The sequence below is a fragment of the Ixodes scapularis genome, unplaced genomic scaffold, assembly GCF_016920785.2.
Source record: "Ixodes scapularis isolate PalLabHiFi unplaced genomic scaffold, ASM1692078v2 PGA_scaffold10__122_contigs__length_95168666, whole genome shotgun sequence".
Taxonomy (NCBI): Eukaryota; Metazoa; Arthropoda; class Arachnida; order Ixodida; family Ixodidae; genus Ixodes; species Ixodes scapularis.
The window spans coordinates 57,544,894-57,561,705 of NW_024609836.1; the positions used below are offsets into that span (position 1 = coordinate 57,544,894).

The 16,812-nt window shown below is 46.7% G+C and overlaps 1 protein-coding gene across 1 annotated transcript; it reads right to left on the bottom strand.

Annotated features, from left to right (window-relative positions):
- Positions 1-8,756: 8,756 nt before the first annotated feature.
- On the bottom strand, positions 8,757-13,318 carry LOC115331650. Its single transcript, XM_029993809.4, has 3 exons — positions 13,270-13,318; positions 12,761-12,847; positions 8,757-9,320 (listed from the first exon to the last, which is right to left on the bottom strand). The coding sequence occupies exons 2-3, from the start codon at positions 12,834-12,836 to the stop codon at positions 8,791-8,793; spliced, it is 606 nt and encodes a 201-aa protein (XP_029849669.1). The 5' UTR covers positions 12,837-12,847; positions 13,270-13,318; the 3' UTR covers positions 8,757-8,790.
- Positions 13,319-16,812: the final 3,494 nt, after the last annotated feature.

Here is a 16,812-nt window from a genome sequence, read left to right on the forward strand (position 1 = left end):
CCCCGGAGCGGCGTCGCCGTCGCCGTCGGCATAACCGTGAGGACGCGTGACCCTCGTGACCTCACGGGAGGTCACGTAGTCACGTGACCTCACAGTGTTAGGTGACCACCGTGAGGTCACGTGACCTCACAGTGTCGCTTAGCCTGGGGTCACGTGACATCACTTGGGTCACTTGACCTCACGGAAATCACGTGACGTCACGGAGATCACGTGACCTTACGGTGACGGCGACGGCGACGCCGCTCAAGCCGGAAACGGGCGCCTAAGGGCTGCGCTCTGAAACGCAAGCTCCAAATCGACGGTATCAAAAAAATTTACAAAGCAATATAATTGGTAAAAATATAAGTCGATCGCCTAATTGGTTAAACACTACCAAAACAGCGCGAAATACAAAGGTTACGTAGAATACTGAAGTAGACATGGCTTGTGGACAACTTTAATAAAATTTCAGCGATATTGGCATCAAATTTCCTTTCAAATGTTTCGCCGTTTTTTATTACTTTTAGTTTAAATTGTTTTCTTGTTTTTTTTATCTTTTCATTAAAGCCTCCTTTGACAGTAGCGGTTGTTCCGTCCAGTCTTCTACTTGTCTTTTGTCTTTCAGGCCAACTGTTTTTGTTATATATAGATGTTAACTGCTGTGCTCTTCCCCTTGTTTTCCAGGTGTGCGAGCTGCACGTCTCCGGCTACAAGTTCTCGGTGCTGAACAACGCGTTCGTGGTGCATCAGGGTCTGAAGACGGCCAGTTCCTTCCACAAGGACAAGGACGTCGACCAGGAAAGGAACAGGGTACTCTTCAGGCAGTTCAAGCTCGAGCTCAGGGAGAAGTACCCGGACTCGTCTCGACGCTGCTACTGAGCACGGCCGCACCGTTTAAGTCATCCGCCAGATCGTGGTCTCCATGCACGTGTCCGGTGGGTTTTTCTTCGGCATATAGAAAACAAGGGAGCGAAATTAAGCCGATGACACTGATGGCAGTTCTCTTCGAAACGTTCTTTTCGTAATCAAACCAGGGTCCACAATGAGTTCTAGAAAAGAGTACCTAGATGTCGAGATGAGCAGTAAGTGATATAAATCTCTGCGGGTTCCAATAGTCGCCTTCTAAACGCCGCCATCTTTGTCTACTGGGCTGTGGAACGTATCCTGCGCATGCACACTATAGCTCGCATCTGCGGAATATCAGAGGTGGCTCGTATGGGTACCTCAGCCCTGTAACCCAGCCGTTTTTGTCCAAATGATTAGCGGTGAAATTGGGTATAGTTGCCTCTCAATTTATATTGTATTTTAACCATCTTTACGCATCATTTCAAACTTGCTTTACAGAGGTCGGTGTATTTGGCAGGTGCAAGAGATGCATTTTTAAAAAAAATAGAACTCTTTATGCGCGAATTCGCGGTAATTGTGATGGCATTACGGCAGCCCTCTGGTAAAACAACGGCAAAACAGCATCCGGGAGTTTTTCTCAGCCAGGCCTGCTTGCTTCTCCATCGTTAAGCCAAAATAATCTGTGAAAAGGGTGAGTAGCCGAAATACTACTCAGCCTTTTTTTATTACAGTAACAAAGGGAATATTGCCCCGCAGTGATAATCTTCAAACCACTGAAGGCACGAACAGATAGGTTTAGCATAGGAGATCGCGCCAAACGTACTGAGTCGCCTTATTGAAGATCTGCGGAAGACGTTCCAAGCTTCAACTTATTTTCTCAACTCTTACTTCTACCGCTGCTGGTATCATCTCCGCCCCATCCCATTCACATTCGCGTAGCTAACCCTCAGAAACGCAAAAAACGTTATGATGACAAAACCACGCAGAGGCAGAGCTCCTTCAGCGCTCTGTATCTCTCCGACCTACAAAAGAGTAGAGAAGAGAGCCCAGTACGGAAAAAAAAATTGGTCTATCATGCGAGTTAGTGATAGATTCGAGCGTTCGATTAACTCTCTTCCACTTTCCTCTCTTTACATCGCTAAGAGGGAGATATTTTATGCGCGCCTGTTTAATTTCCACCTTCCGTTCTCGTGAACGTAAAAAAATCACTCTAGATCACACCGAGAAATGCCGCCGACATTGGTATTTCATTAGTTATGTGCTCGACCAAAACTCGTTGCAATGTGACTTGTCAAGACTGGCGCCTTTCTTATGACATGTTCGTGGCGGCTTACGGCCCACAGAAAGAAAACTGTCGTGTTCTGCTTTTTAAACTGCTGATACGGCTTTGCAGATGGCTGTAGCAAGCTACAACGACGATCTTTCGTCACTATCATACCTGACGTTGTTAGTTTGGCACCAAGTCGCCTCGCCCATAAGTTCCCAAGTCTAGCCAAGTACACTCAGCGCTTTGAGTTGGACACACAGGAGGTTCTAATATCGTAACATTCGTAGAGCTAATACCGTCTTAAACATATATTATCCTTCGTCTGCGATAACCCATAGACACTGACAAAGAGCTTTGGGGATTTCACAACTCTCACTGCCTACAGAGCAAAACTAAAGTTTGGGCTCCATGTCGAATAAGTCTTGCGAGCCTCTTTATCTCTCCGTCTCATCATCTTCATCAATATCAAAAACCTTTTTGCGTGTCTGGGTGGGCGATAAGTCATAGCCAGACGCAGAGCCGAGCACGAAACCTTCGCTGATGGAAGGAAAAAGACGACGACGGGGAAAGAAGGTATTATTAGGGAAGGGCACGTCCCAGAAGGTCCGGGGCAGCTCTTCCGTTTGCCGTCTTCTGCAGGAACGTCCGTGAGTGACGTTATCTGCCGTGCGCCGGCGGCCCCTCAAAGGAGCAAGAACAAAAGCCTACGGATCCCCAGAAATACAAAACTCACCGCGAAACACGGCGCGCCGACCAACGACTATAATCCATCTCCTTACGACGTTTTCCCGGCTTCCCCTTTGCACTTCGTTCGCCGCTCAGCTGGCAGTGCGATGTGAGCTACGCACTCGTCGGTCCAATCAACCGCTTCCCTTTCATCGCCTGATCCCGCATCATTCTGCGCGTGGCGATGGGCGGGAGCGTGATCACGTGCCCAGAGGTAAGCGTGTGATTGGTCCAACGTGGCACTTAACTTCCACCGCGCTGTTAGCTTAGGGACGAACGACGTATAGTCCCACCTTTTGGTTTTCCTTATTTTGTTACTATCGATACAAAACTTGAAAGTATAAAACAGAGAGGACGAGGACGGGAACAGGACATCTTTCTGTTTTATACTTTCAAGTTTTGTATCTATTAACCAACACGCTCGTTTTTAATTGTGTTACTATCGCGCCGCCCGTAAGTTCTAAATCGGAAATTACTTTCGTTTTCTGTATTTTTGGGTTTTGTTCTCAATTTTGAAGGTATATCGTTTCATGTTTTTTTTTTTTTTAGTTTTATTTCGCAGTAAATTTTGTTATTATTATTTTTTACATACTGCCAGCCGTGAGGTCAAAGCAGGTTGGTAGGCGTTTAGAAATCACACGCACGCGTAAGTATTGAAAATGATACGAAGAACACCACACCCACTTTTATTAATATAAATAAAGGGGACAACATCACCCTTTCCAGCTGGCTTTCTATTCTAAGCATTTTTTTTAAATTATTATTTACAGCATTTGTGGATAGGCATTTCTATTCGTCAATACATTTTAGAAAAATATCAAAGAAAATTTTTAGAACAGTCCGTGTAAAAGCGATGAGGCACAATAAATTTCTTGTTTCGTTAGAGTTGAGTTATCGAAAGTTATATTCGTAATTTCTTAATATCAATAAAGTAATAAACATTTATCAATTAAAAAATAATTCCTGTCAACATAATTTTGGTACTTATGGTCAGAAGGTTCGCATCGGACTTCAGTGTTTGGATTTATAGCCATTGTAATAAAATCGGACACCGACACTTTGTACTCAACACAAAGGAGGAAAAACACAAACAGGGCGCGGAGACAGACATTGCTTTCTCTGTCCCTTGTATGTGTTTTGCTTTCTTCGTATTGAGTATTAACCCGACATGCTGGTCAAACTCATTACTGTTGTGACCGAGGAGTTCCCCAAGCCGTAAGGTTCTGGGTCCGAAATAGGGACCCAGAGATGAACAACCGGAGGGTGGCAGATCTCGCGGAGGAGTACTCTATGCGGAGGGGTCTAGACATCAACAAATCGGGACAAACGCGCTCAGTCCGAGATGGCCAAAAGGAGTTTCAGTCGTTAAAGGCGGACTCGGGAAGAGGATTTCTTGAAAGGGGAAACATGAGAAATGTCCCAGGTGATAAAGAGTCGCAGAAGGAGGGGGGAGCAGTCGGTAAAGGAAAGGAAGAAATGCCTGGAAATAACGCGCGAGCCATCGAAGCGAAGAGGCCAGTTCGGGGTTTCCGGTGTCAGAAACAAGGGCACATCGTGGCCAACTGCATGCCCCGAGAAGGTTGTGTTCTCGTATGTTGCAGAGGGCGCCGACAACAGCGCCTTACTGGCTCCGTACACGAAATAAATGCTTGTGAATGGCAAAGCTTGCATGGTGCTCTCGGACGATGTAGATACTTCTGTATATATGTAATTAAACAGAGTCAATCGTGAGAGACCGTCCCGTCTTCTGATGTACCTGCCTGAAGTCAGTTTGCGGTCCCTGTCCTCGCCTGGCCCTGCCTGAGGCTGCCTGGGGAACTCCTCGGTCACAAGATTACTTTGTATGTGTTCTATTTTTTATATGTTTTGTTGAGTGAATGCTTCCCAAACTGAGCTTGCAAATTTAGTCGTTGATAAAATTAGTAACTTATAAATGCTACTAATTTGAGCACTGGACCCTCAAACTCCAACTTCCCTCTAAATGTCTAATGTTTTTTGTCTTGGTTTTTTCGCTTTCTCAGAAAACATTTCTACGGTTGCACTTTGTCAGAACTCGCTGTCATCTACTTCGTAGAAACCGCTATGTCATTATCGGCAACTCCAACAAAACGAACGGGCCTAGATGGAAAACACTGAACTGTCTGGCAACTCCTTTCTCGATTTCTGCTCGCGTCTCGTGGCTTCCGTGTATGTATATTGTTGACGGTTGGTGGCGACGGCCACCGATGAAACCGAGGGAAGTTGCCTTGGTTCTGTCCAGCACCGGAAGCGGCGGCACCGAATGGGCCGCAGGAAGAAAAAAAACCGTGACTCATAATGACCCCAACAATAAAGCGCGCCTCACATTCTTTCTCATGTTGCGAAGAGCGAACATGCAGCTGTCTCGGCGAATATATCGTTGCTGTTGTATGAGCGTGTTACTTAGGTCTCACAGAACGCAAACCACGAAACCGCGTGAACCAGACATTGGGCGTTTATCAACGTTCATCAACGCCCGGTGGAGAGACAGTAGGTGTAGTCCCTCCATTGCTTCCCCGAATCGAGCTAAGCCTCTGCAAGCTCGCTTGCACCAACAGACCAGTTCAGGTTTTGAGCGTAGTGAATACAAATCGATGCAAACCTTTTTGAAGCTAATGTTCTGCGTTGAGCTGGCACATGGCATAGAATTACCTCTTTATGGCTGCCATATTTTGTCGAGAGTGGCTACCGCTATAGGTATTAAGTTCCTGTCAGGCATATTCTAAGAAATACGAAGCGACCACTCTTTCGCAAAGTGACTCGTAGAGCCAGTTGCTGTAATCTATGGAGGGAAGTTGCTTTCCCGAGGTGAGTTTTGTATTTTTGGGGCCGATGACAAGGCTGATGATCTGTATAGACATTTAGAAAAATGGTCTGCGCTGTGGCCCCGAATCTGATGTCAGCTGGTGAATTATTCTGCTCAGTGTCACAGCTCATTCGCTGAGCTTCTTCAGCGAATGAGCTGAGAAAGCTCAGCGAATGAGCTCCCAGCTTTTGTCATTCGCTGGACTTCGCCACGAAAGCGGATGCACCCAATTTTTTTAGACCCCATAAAATATAGCGTCTATAGTACTAAGGCGTTGAGCTAGTAGATTGGTGGAACCGTCGACGCGGAAACGTTATGCCTTGTACGTTTAGTGAGGGTTGATGAAACTCTTTCCTTCCGTGGTAAGCTTTCCGCCCCTCAGTGGTGAATTTACCCTAAACAAACATGGACAAATCGACGCGCGAAATGTTTATTAATGTATATATACAACCACTGTAAATGTTTTCCTTTGTTCTTCGGTTTAAAATACTGCGTAAGTACTAAATCACAGTAATCTGGAGTCGAGATTGTTCCCGTCTTCACGGGACACAGCAGAGGAGGTGGCCACGGCCTATGCCTGTTCGGACGTGGCTCATAAGCCTCGGTCACACTGCAGATACATCATGTGCACAAAAAAAAAACAACACAAAAACACGGTTTTTGCTGCAGTCAATAGAGAGTTTTACGGAACCCTTGTTGCACGTCCGATACGCTACAATGGGCCGTCCAATACGAACTGCACATGTGCGAGTCTTCTGCTGTAGCGCGTGCGCAGTTCGTACCGGAGGGCCTATCGTACCCTATCGGATGTGCAAAAACGGTTCTCTAAAACTCTCTGTTATAATGGAACTATCCGCGGACAAGCGTCAAGCATGATGGAAGCATCTTTGCTTGACAGATTTATACGCTTCGAACACGTCTGCGGAGAGTTTCTTGCATGACCAATGTGGCAGGACTGTCGTAAAAAGGAAGAAACACGTCTCAGACATTGTCTTCAGACTGTCTTTGGTATGATGTGTTAAACCGGGGTCATTCTGCTCGTGTATCACACAAAAGACGGCCTGCAAACACGATTTACCGCAATGTCCGTGGTTCGAATGCCGTGTGTCAATCTCTATCATTGCACTCATTGTCATGCGGCATTCGAAGCTCGGATCTCGCGGTGACTCGCGTTCCTGTATCTGTACGTAGATTGTCTTTTGTGCCTATGATAAATACGAAGTGTGACCCCCGGCTTTCGCAGCGTGACCGTAGCTTTTGGTAGCCGATCAGTGTACAAAAACTTCAACGTTTACGGGCTGAAACAGTACTATCTAGAAGACAAGTCCTGCGCCTTTTCCCCCCAACACGTCATCGCTAGTGGATCCACGCAGTGTCGCCTAGCTTTGCCTCACCGTCGCCACCAGCTCATCGCAGAACGAGCGCGACGCTCGAACGTTGCGACGCCAAGACCGACGCGTCTGCCGCCTTGCGGCGCCTCTCGTCAAGCTCCGGCGTGTTTGCCGCTTGTGGAAACGGTCGGGGCGCCTCTAACGATGACGTCACGCGCCGGGCCTTATGTCTTTTAGGTGAAATTGGCTGAAATTCCGCGGGAACGGCAACGGCTCTTTCTGCTCGGCTTGTTCTTCGCTATAGACCGACACGCTGTTTACAAACAAACCCGCGTTTGCCCACACCAGGTGTGGGCACTGCGCATGCGCAGAAACCGAATTTGAGTGAACTGAAGCGTCTGCGCACGCGCAGTGCCGTCGACAGCGCCACCGCAGCTGCGTGACGTCAGGGACGCGTGTTGGTCTATGCGTTTACGGCTTGCCGACAAGATCATGGCGACGCGTAGCTCTACCCGAAAGCTCCTATGACGTATTTGTTCTGCATTTCAGAGGAGCTCTTTCAACTCGTATTCTCCGTGGTAGCGCATGGCCCAAAGCACACACAGACACATTGCTGGCGTCTCTTTTTCTAGTCAGAAAACCACTTTCACAATACTGCACATTTTCACGCCTTGGAAAATGTTCACACGGTTATAAGGCAGCCGCGGAAATGTAAGTTAACTCGGACAAAGAAAACAAAAGACACCGTGCTTATGGACGCTTTGGCAAGATGTTTATTCGGTGTCCGGCTTATGTTATGCCCAGATTTTAATGTTTACCACTATATTTTGGTTCATCTTCAGTCCGGACGCTGTAAAAGCCAAGAAAACGTACAAACGCACAGACACGGACTAAAGCCCAAACTCGCGGCGCAATTTCTACGGTTTATTGGGTGAGCTGGTGGTCAACCGGGCACACAAAAATGGCGAATGACTCGAGGCTGCGGTTTTTGAAGTGGCTTCGTTGGCCCATCGGATCTTGAAGTCGGCTGCGCTAAGACCTAAGGTAAAACGAAGTACAACACCTATAGTCATTGATAGCGAAACGCGGGGCGTGCCCAGTGGCAGCTATCTTATCCTTGTTCCGCACGGAGCGTGGACTTAAAAGCAGGGAGTGTGAACGAACGACGCCCTGTGCTTCTGAAGCGGTCGGTAACGATCGCTTATCGGGCTGAAATGATGTCGATGGCCTAAAAAGGCGCCAATCGGGAGGAAATGGAAGCAATAGATATAACCCCCGTCTTAGTAGACAACCTGCGGCGCTGTTCTCGGTTATAGCTTATAATCTAGTGCGTCTTCGCGAAACTCTGCTGGACAATTTGCCACAAACAAGTTGACTACGTCAATCTACATCACTAAGCACTCTAAGAAAGTTTAAGTGCTTAATTTCTTTCGAAGTCCTCGGGAGATCCCATCGCTGCTACCTATGGATGGGGAGGTTGGCAAAATCAAGGTTAAAAGTATGTTTGGACATAACAGAAGAAAAAAAAGAAAAACGTGTGCGCTGTGACACTCAGCCTAATGTTTCACATGGTTTCATCACGCTTAACTTCTCAGCGCGGGCGTTTTTTTTAGGTCTAAAGACATCTTGTGCCTCGTCGATCCTGGACTTCCCTCCGTAGGTTGTAGTTATTGACACTCCCATGTGCATTGAAGGGAAGCCAGGCTGTCATTTGCACCCTGTGTTACCAGTGTGACCACGGTACTTGTTCAACTCAGTAGGGTGATTGGAAAACTTCGAAAACTTTTGTCACACAGAATTTTACTGTATAACTAACATCACTCGGGTACAAGGGGGACACCCCCCAAGATGCGTTTGATTTGCGCTTTAAGCAGAACCGCCCAGAAGGTCTTGGCGGGTGCTTCGAGGTCCGATCCCAAAACGGAGAAAAAGGCGTCCATCGCACCTCCCAGTCCTTCCAGCTCGACGCTGACTCTCCCCAACGATTGGAATGAGCTCGACAAGTGCCGAAACTGGTTCCCTTCGTCTCCCGTCGAGTTTGTTTCTAAAACTCCCCTGACTAGGACATCGTTCAGACTCGTGGATAGGTCTCCGCTCGTTCCTGAACTTGATCTCCACTTGGCAGACAGTCTCAAGGGCATGGGATTCTTCAGTTCGAAGAGGGCGTCACTGCCCTTACAGTCATAGAAGCCCGATTCTAAGTACTGGAGGCCCGCTAGCTTGATGTTGCTGAGATAAAATTCACCCGGAATCAGCTCGATGGAACGGTTGTTCGAGATGACTTGCGGCTCTGGCAGGTCGTAGAACATCTTCCTCAGCGCCGGAAACATCCAGCGTCCGCAGTTTACTGCAAAGAGGCGATTCGGAACCATGAACGTGGCGAATAATTTTTTTAAATTGTTTCAGCGACCCCAGAAACAAGTTTACAAAGCCGATATGTTGCCATTACGAAACTGCGTCTTTGTCGATGCTTCTCAATTCTGTACTTCGTCTGGTTATCACGAATGACGCCGAGAACGTGTTTTGTTTCTAATTTTTAGTTTTTTTTTTACACAGAATGTGTTGACGGTCTGGGGTCCCAGAGCAAATTGTGACATGACGTCAAAAAAAAGAAAGACGAGAGAACTTCTTCGCGTTACAAGAAACCGCGACGAAAAATTGTTATTAATTTCAAACCAGATCGATCAAAATAGTGGATGTGGGACGCTAGGCTTATAGGCCAGCCCCGCTACGAAAACAAGCATCCAGCGCTTCCGACGGCGCGTACCAACGTTACTAAAATACTCAGTTGGGAAACTCGACGTCCAAACCTAGGCCGCTGGCGTCCACCGAGACCGAGCTAAATGCGACAACAGCGCCACTCTTTTTCGTTTGTGTGTACTATGGTCACCTCGAGCTTTTTGAAAGCCTGTTTTTGCGTAAAAACAAACGGAAAAGACTCTTTTTGTATGAAATTTATGGGAGTTTAGTACCAAATGATGGGCGCGTGATGTTTTTATCATCTTTAGTTCGCAAGGTTTTGCGGAACAATTAATATTGTTTTTATACAACCATGCCTCAGCGGGCCTTTCAGGTAGCGCGTCCTGACCTAGGTGCATTTTAACATCTATAGTTGATCGCGGCTAGTCTGCCGGGGAGACGGGGGTGGCACCCCTGTAACCTCTACCGCTGTACCTGTTCTTAAAGCCAAAATAGATGTTACGTGCAGTTCCTCGAGAGGCCGCTGCGGGACAAATGGTGGCGTTGTGTTCGTCATTAGCTCGGTGCTCGGAGACAGATTGGGGCCACTTTTTCAAAGCTGTCTCTATGGAAGTTTACCAACTGAGTGTTTTAGTAACGTTGGCACGTTACTAAACGTGCCAATCGGGGAGACGGGGGTGGCACCCCTGTAACCTCTACCGCTGTACCTGTTCTTAAAGCCAAAATAGATGTTACGTGCAGTTCCTCGAGAGGCCGCTGCGGGACAAATGGTGGCGTTGTGTTCGTCATTAGCTCGGTGCTCGGAGACAGATTGGGGCCACTTTTTCAAGGCTGTCTCTATGGAAGTTTACCAACTGAGTGTTTTAGTAACGTTGGCACGTACTTACGAAAGCTATTTGCTGCAAACAAAGTCGGTTGAGGAGGTCTTCCTCTAAATACCTCTGTAAACTCAAAATGTCCGGTACTCATAAACATTGACGAGCTCAACGAGCTACGCCCATTAAGCACTCCGCGGACGCCGGCAGCCATGTTTGTTATCGTTTGAAACTGTTTCTCAAACATAATTAAACTCGATCAAAATATTATTACGGTTACGGAGATACAAATTTACAACCAACCTTTCACACGTCAATAATCTCTCCAGCCAATGAGAAATCTAAGCACCTTGTAAGCACTGTGCGGGGCTGAGCGGGCTGCGACCTCCATGTTCTGCACCTAAATTGCGTCTAGTGGCGTGAATATTGCTCTGAAAAGTTTTGTTTATTGTGGTAATTTTTTATATATACACCAACTCAACTCTCCTACGTCACGCCGAGGTGGTGGCGCGCCGGACGCACTTCCGGTCTGGGGCGGTGGGCAGAAGTCGCCGTGCCAGACATGCATTCCTGTGTTCCTTTGGAAGAAACGAGACAAAAAACCTGCCTTCTCGTCAAAAGGCTGCGATGGGGGCTTTACCAAGAGAGTCTGGAAAGGTTTGAAGATCAGTTTTCATGTGTTTCTGCCCCCTCCGTTCGTCCGAGAACGTGGATAGCAGCCGTGAAAAGGGCAAACCAGACGCTGTCGAACTACGATTGCGTGTGCGGGCCACAATTTGTGGTCACCAGATGTATTTGCTTTGTTCCAACATGAACGAAAGAAAGCCCCCAAGTTGTCCGGACCACCCATAGGATTCAGTGCGTCTTCAAATTCACACGGCCGCCTGATCGTTCGAACTTTCGTCTGCTCTTTCAAAGTCGTCTGCTTTTTGTCGTCTGCTCGTTCAAACAAAAGCGGCCCGTAGACCAAACTTTGACCCGGTGATGCAATAAGAAGTAATTGCAGGCCTCAAAAGACTTAAGTAGGCTCGGTGTAAACAGTAGATACAAGATGTTAATTATTGGTACCGGTGGCCATCACCTACTTGTTACGCTTGGTCTGTTCCCGCTTCCGATTTTCAGTATCGACGTCGATCATCGCCGCTACCTTTTACACTTTTGCGGCACGAGCGACGTCGCGACCGAAAATAGCTACAAGAATCTCATCATGGTTTTGGCGTCCATTCTGCAGCGCTCATTGGAATGAATCGCCGCACGTCAAATTATTTACGGAAAGTTTAGCGCCGTAACGAGCCTTGATAATTTCGCTCAGGCGATTGAAGTGGTAGGACATTGTTAGGAGGACGTAGAATCGACAACTCCAACGCAAAAAAGAGTATGCAGACTCACACAGACGCCGACAACGTGACATTCGAATGGTTTGTTGACGCGGGACGCGGTGCTTCTTGTCCGTACTCCATTGCGCGTGCGTTCGAACTGTCTTCTGCTCTTTCAAACTTGGCTGCTTTTTGTCGGCAGCTCGTTCAAACAACAGCGGCCCGTAAACCAAACGTTGACCCGGTAATTGCGATAAGAACTAAGTGCAGGCCTCAAAACACTTTTGAAGGTTGGTTTGGGTAAGTAGGCTAAGTGTAATCAGATACAAGAAGATGTTGATCATTGTTACCAGTGGCCATCACCGACTTGTGATGCCCGATTCTAGCTGCGGTTTTCAGTATCGATGTCCACCATCTCAGCTACGGTCCACGCTTTTGCAGTCCGAGCGACGTCGCGACTGTAAATAGCGAGCAGAATCTCATCATGGGAGTCAGGCTTTAGCGCCCATTCTGCGGCGTCCACGTGAAATGAATCGCCGCACGTCACATTATTCACGCAAAGTTTTGCCTCGATAGTTTTGCTGAAGCCGCTCAAGTAGTCAGACATTGTTAGGAGGACGTAGAATCAACAATTCCAACGCGAAAAAGAGCACGGGGACTCCCACCGACGCCTACAACAACGCAATTCAATGGTTTGTTTATGGGCGACGGCGGGCTTCTTGCCCACCATCCACCGCGCATGCGCGGCGCGTGTGGCGTCCGCTAGGGGCGCTCCGGTTTGTTTGTAAACATGAGTTGGTGTATATATATACATGTCTCTATAGAGTTACTGTATGCAAAAACAATAGGAGTATAACGCATAGTATGAGGCATACGGCTAGCGTAAAAAGAGTGGATGTAAAATAAATCTTGAAATTCTTCGAAAAACAATAAAAAACCATGTCAGGGGAGCTCACAGTGGCTTGAGACCGCGGGGTTTATTCTTAAGGTCACGCAGAAAACGGCACCCAGTACGCTTGTCACAGACACCATGATGATATCCGCTGCAACGAAATGCTCAGGGTGAAGTACACAGCACTAGTTATCACTAGTCATTTTTGCAGTTGGGCCGAACAGAAGGAGATAAAAAAAAAAGATGCTTAGTACAGTTTTTAGAATCAATATCTTCATACAAACTGCACTGTTAGATACGCGCAGTACCAACATTTGTTTTTTTTTAAAATTAATTTAGGTAATGAGAAGGGCGGTATGGACGCCCCTTTGGCCACGTATTCTCAGTGGAGTGCTATGCAATACAATCCACGATTAATCACTCTTTTTTTGCCGGTCATCGTTTTTACTTTCTAGAAATTGATAATATGCGTCCCAAACGAGCTGCGGAGCGCGTTGGGCACGAAGAAGCTTCTGAGGGTGTTAACCTATAAAGCCCGCATAGTTATACTACTATAGGGAAAAAAAGTCTTACCAGGGGGCACTGATGAGTTACTTTCTGTGTCCGTGAGAGGCGCGCTAATAATAACGTGTGTGCGCTTCAACCATCTCTCTTTATACCCGTCACTCCTTTGATCTTCCCGCTGCCTCGTGCGCAGAACGATAAGCGATTGCCTGCAACCTTCGATCGGCCTTCACCAGCTTGTTTTCCTCCTTCAAAGTTTCTCGGTTGCTTCCTTTCGTAATCGAGAGGTAAGAGGCGCAGTAAATTTTGTTATTATTATTTTTTACGTACTGCCAGCCGTGAGGTCAAAGCGGGTTGGTGGGTATTTAGAAATTACACGCACACATAAGTATTGAAAATGATACGAAGAACACCAGACCCATTTTTATTAATATAAATAAAGGGGACAACATTACCCTTTCCAGCTCGCTCTCCATTCCAAGCATTTTTTTTTTATTATTTACAGCATCCGTGGATAGACATTTCTATTCGTCAATACATTTTAGAAAAATATCAAACAAAACGTTTCTAGAACAGTCCGTGTAAAAGCGATGAGGCACAATAAATTTCTTGTTTCGTTATAGTTGAGTTATCGAAAGTTATATTCGTAATTTCTTAATATCAATAAAGTAATAACCATGTATCGATTAAAAAATAATTCCAGTCAACATAAATTTGGTACTTATGGTCAGAAGGTTCGCATCGGACTTCAGTGTTTGGATTTATAGCCATTGAAATAAAATCGGACACCGACACTTTGTACTCAATACCAAGGAAGCAAAACACAAACAGGGCGCGGAAACAGACATGTCTTTCTCTGTCCCCTGTGTGTGTTTTGCTTTCTTCGTATTGAGTATTAACCCGACATGCTGGTCAAACTCATTACTGTTTTGACCGAGGAGTTCCCCAGGCAGTCAGGTTCTGGGTCCAAGATAGGGACCCAGAGATGAACCTCCGGAAGGTGGCAGATCTCGCGGAGGAGTACTCTATGCGGAGGGGTCTAGACATCGACAAATCGGAACGAACGCGCTCATGCCGAGATGGCAAAAAGTAGTTTTAGTCGTTTAGTCGTTAAAGGCGGACTCGGGAAAAGGATTTCTTGAAAGGGGAAACATGAGAAATGTCCCAGGTGATAAAGAGTCGCAGAAGGAGGGGGGAGCAGTCGGTAAAGGAAAGGAAGAAATGCCTGGAAATAACGCGCGAGCCGTCGAAGCGAAGAGGCCAGTTCGGGGTTTCCGGTGTCAGAAACAAGGGCACATTGTGGCCAACTGCATGCCCCGAGAAGGTTGTGTTCTCGTACGTTGCAGAGGGCGCCGACAACAGCGCCTTACTGGCTCCGTACACGAAATAAATGCTTGTGAATGGCAAAGCTTGCATGGTGCTCTCGGACGATGTAGATACTTCTGTATATATGTAATTAAACAGAGTCAATCGTGAGAGACCGTCCCGTCTCCTGATGTACCTGCCTGGAGTCAGTTTGCGGTCCCTGTCCTCGCCTGGCCCTGCCTGAGGCTGCCTGGGGAACTCCTCGGTCACAACATTACTTTGTATGTGTTCTATTTTTTATATGTTTTGTTGAGTGAATGCTTCCCAAACTGAGCTTGCAATTTCAGTTGTTGATAAAATTAGTAACTTATAAATGCTACTAATTTGAGCACTGGAACCTCAAACTCCAACTTCCCTCTAAATGTCTAATTTTTTTTGTCTTGGTTTTTTCGCTTTCTCAGAAAACATTTCTACGGTTGCACTTTGTCAGAACTCGCTGTCATCTACTTTGTAGAAACGGCTATGTCATTATCCGCAACTCCAACAAAACGAATGGGCCTAGATGGAAAACACTGAACTGTCTGGCAAGTCCTTTCTCGATTTCTGCTCGCGTCTCGTGGCTTCCGTGTATGTATATTTTTGACGGTTGGTGCGACGGCCACCGATGAAACCGAGGGAAGTTGCTTTGGTTCTCTACATAGCAACGGAAGTGGCGGCACCGAATGGGCCGCAGGAAGAAAAAAAAACCGTGACTCATAATGACCCCAACAATAAAGTGCGCCTCACATTCTTTCTCATGTTGCGAAGAGTGAACATGCAGCTGTCTCGGCGAATCTATCGTTGCTGTTGTATTATCGTTGCTGTTGTATGAGCGTGTTACTTAGGTCTCACAGAACGCAAACCACGAAACCGCGTGAACCAGACATTGGGCGTTTATCAACGTTCATCAACGCCCGGTGGAGAGACAGTAGGTGTAGTCTCTCCATTGCTTCCCCGAATAGAGCTAAGCCTCTGCAAGCTCGCGTGTACCAACAGACGAGTTCAGGTTTTGAACGTAGTGAATACAAATCGACGCAAACCTTTTTGACGCTAATGTTCTGCGTTGAGCTGGCACATGGCATAGAATTACCTCTTTATGGCTGCCATATTTTGTCGAGAGTGGCTAACGCTATAGGTGTTAAGTTCCTGTCAGGCATATTCTAAGAAATATGGAGCGACTACTCTTTCGCAAAGTGATTCGTAGAGCCAGTCGCTGTAATCTATGGAGGGAAGTTGCTTTTTCGAGTTGAGTTTTGTATTTTTTGGGCCAATGACCAGACTGATGATCTGTATAGACATTTAAAAAAAAAATGGTCTGCGCTGTGGCCCCGAATCTGATGTCAGCAGATATATTATTCTGCTCAATGTCACAGCTCATTCGCTGAGCTTCTTCGGGGAATGAGCTGAGAAAGCTCAGCGAATGAGCTCCCAGCTTTTGTCATTCGCTGGGCTTCGCCACGAAAGCGGATGCACCGGATTTTTTTACACCACATAAAATATATCGTCTACAGTACTAAGGCGTTCAGCTAGTAGATTGGTGGAACCGTCGACGCGGAAACGTTGTGCCTTGTAGGTTTAGTGAGGGTAGACGAAATTCTTTCCTTCCATGGTAAGCTTTCCGCGCCTCAGTGGTGAAATTACCCTAAACAAACATGGGCAAATCAAAGCGCGAAATGTTTATTGATGTTTATATACAAGCACTGTAAATGTTTTCCTTTGTTCTTCGGTTTAAAATACTGCGTAAGTACTAAATCACTGCAATCTGGAGTCGAGATTGTTCCCGTCTTCACGGGACACAGCAAAGGAAGTGTCTACGGTTTATGCCTGTTCGGATATAGCTTATAACTTCATAAGCCTTAGTCACACGCGCATACATCATGTATACAAAGAAAAAGACACAGAAAACAAACGCGGTTTTTGTTGCAGACAATAGAGAGTTTTAGGGAACCCTTGTTGCACATCCGCGGTACGAACTGTACATCTGCGGCAACGCATGCGCAGTTCGTACCGGAGGGCTCATCGTACTGTATCGGATGTGCAAAAACGGTTCCCTAAAACTCTCCGTTATGATAGAATTACCTGCGGACAAGCGTCAAGCATGATGGAAGCATCTTTGCTTGACACATTTATGCGCTTCGAACACGTCTGCAGAGAGTTTCTTGCATGACCAATTTGGCAGGACTGTCGTAAAAAGGAAGAAACGCGTCTCAGACATTGTCTTCAGACTGTCTTTGGTATGATGTGTTAAACCGGGGGCACCCTGCTCGT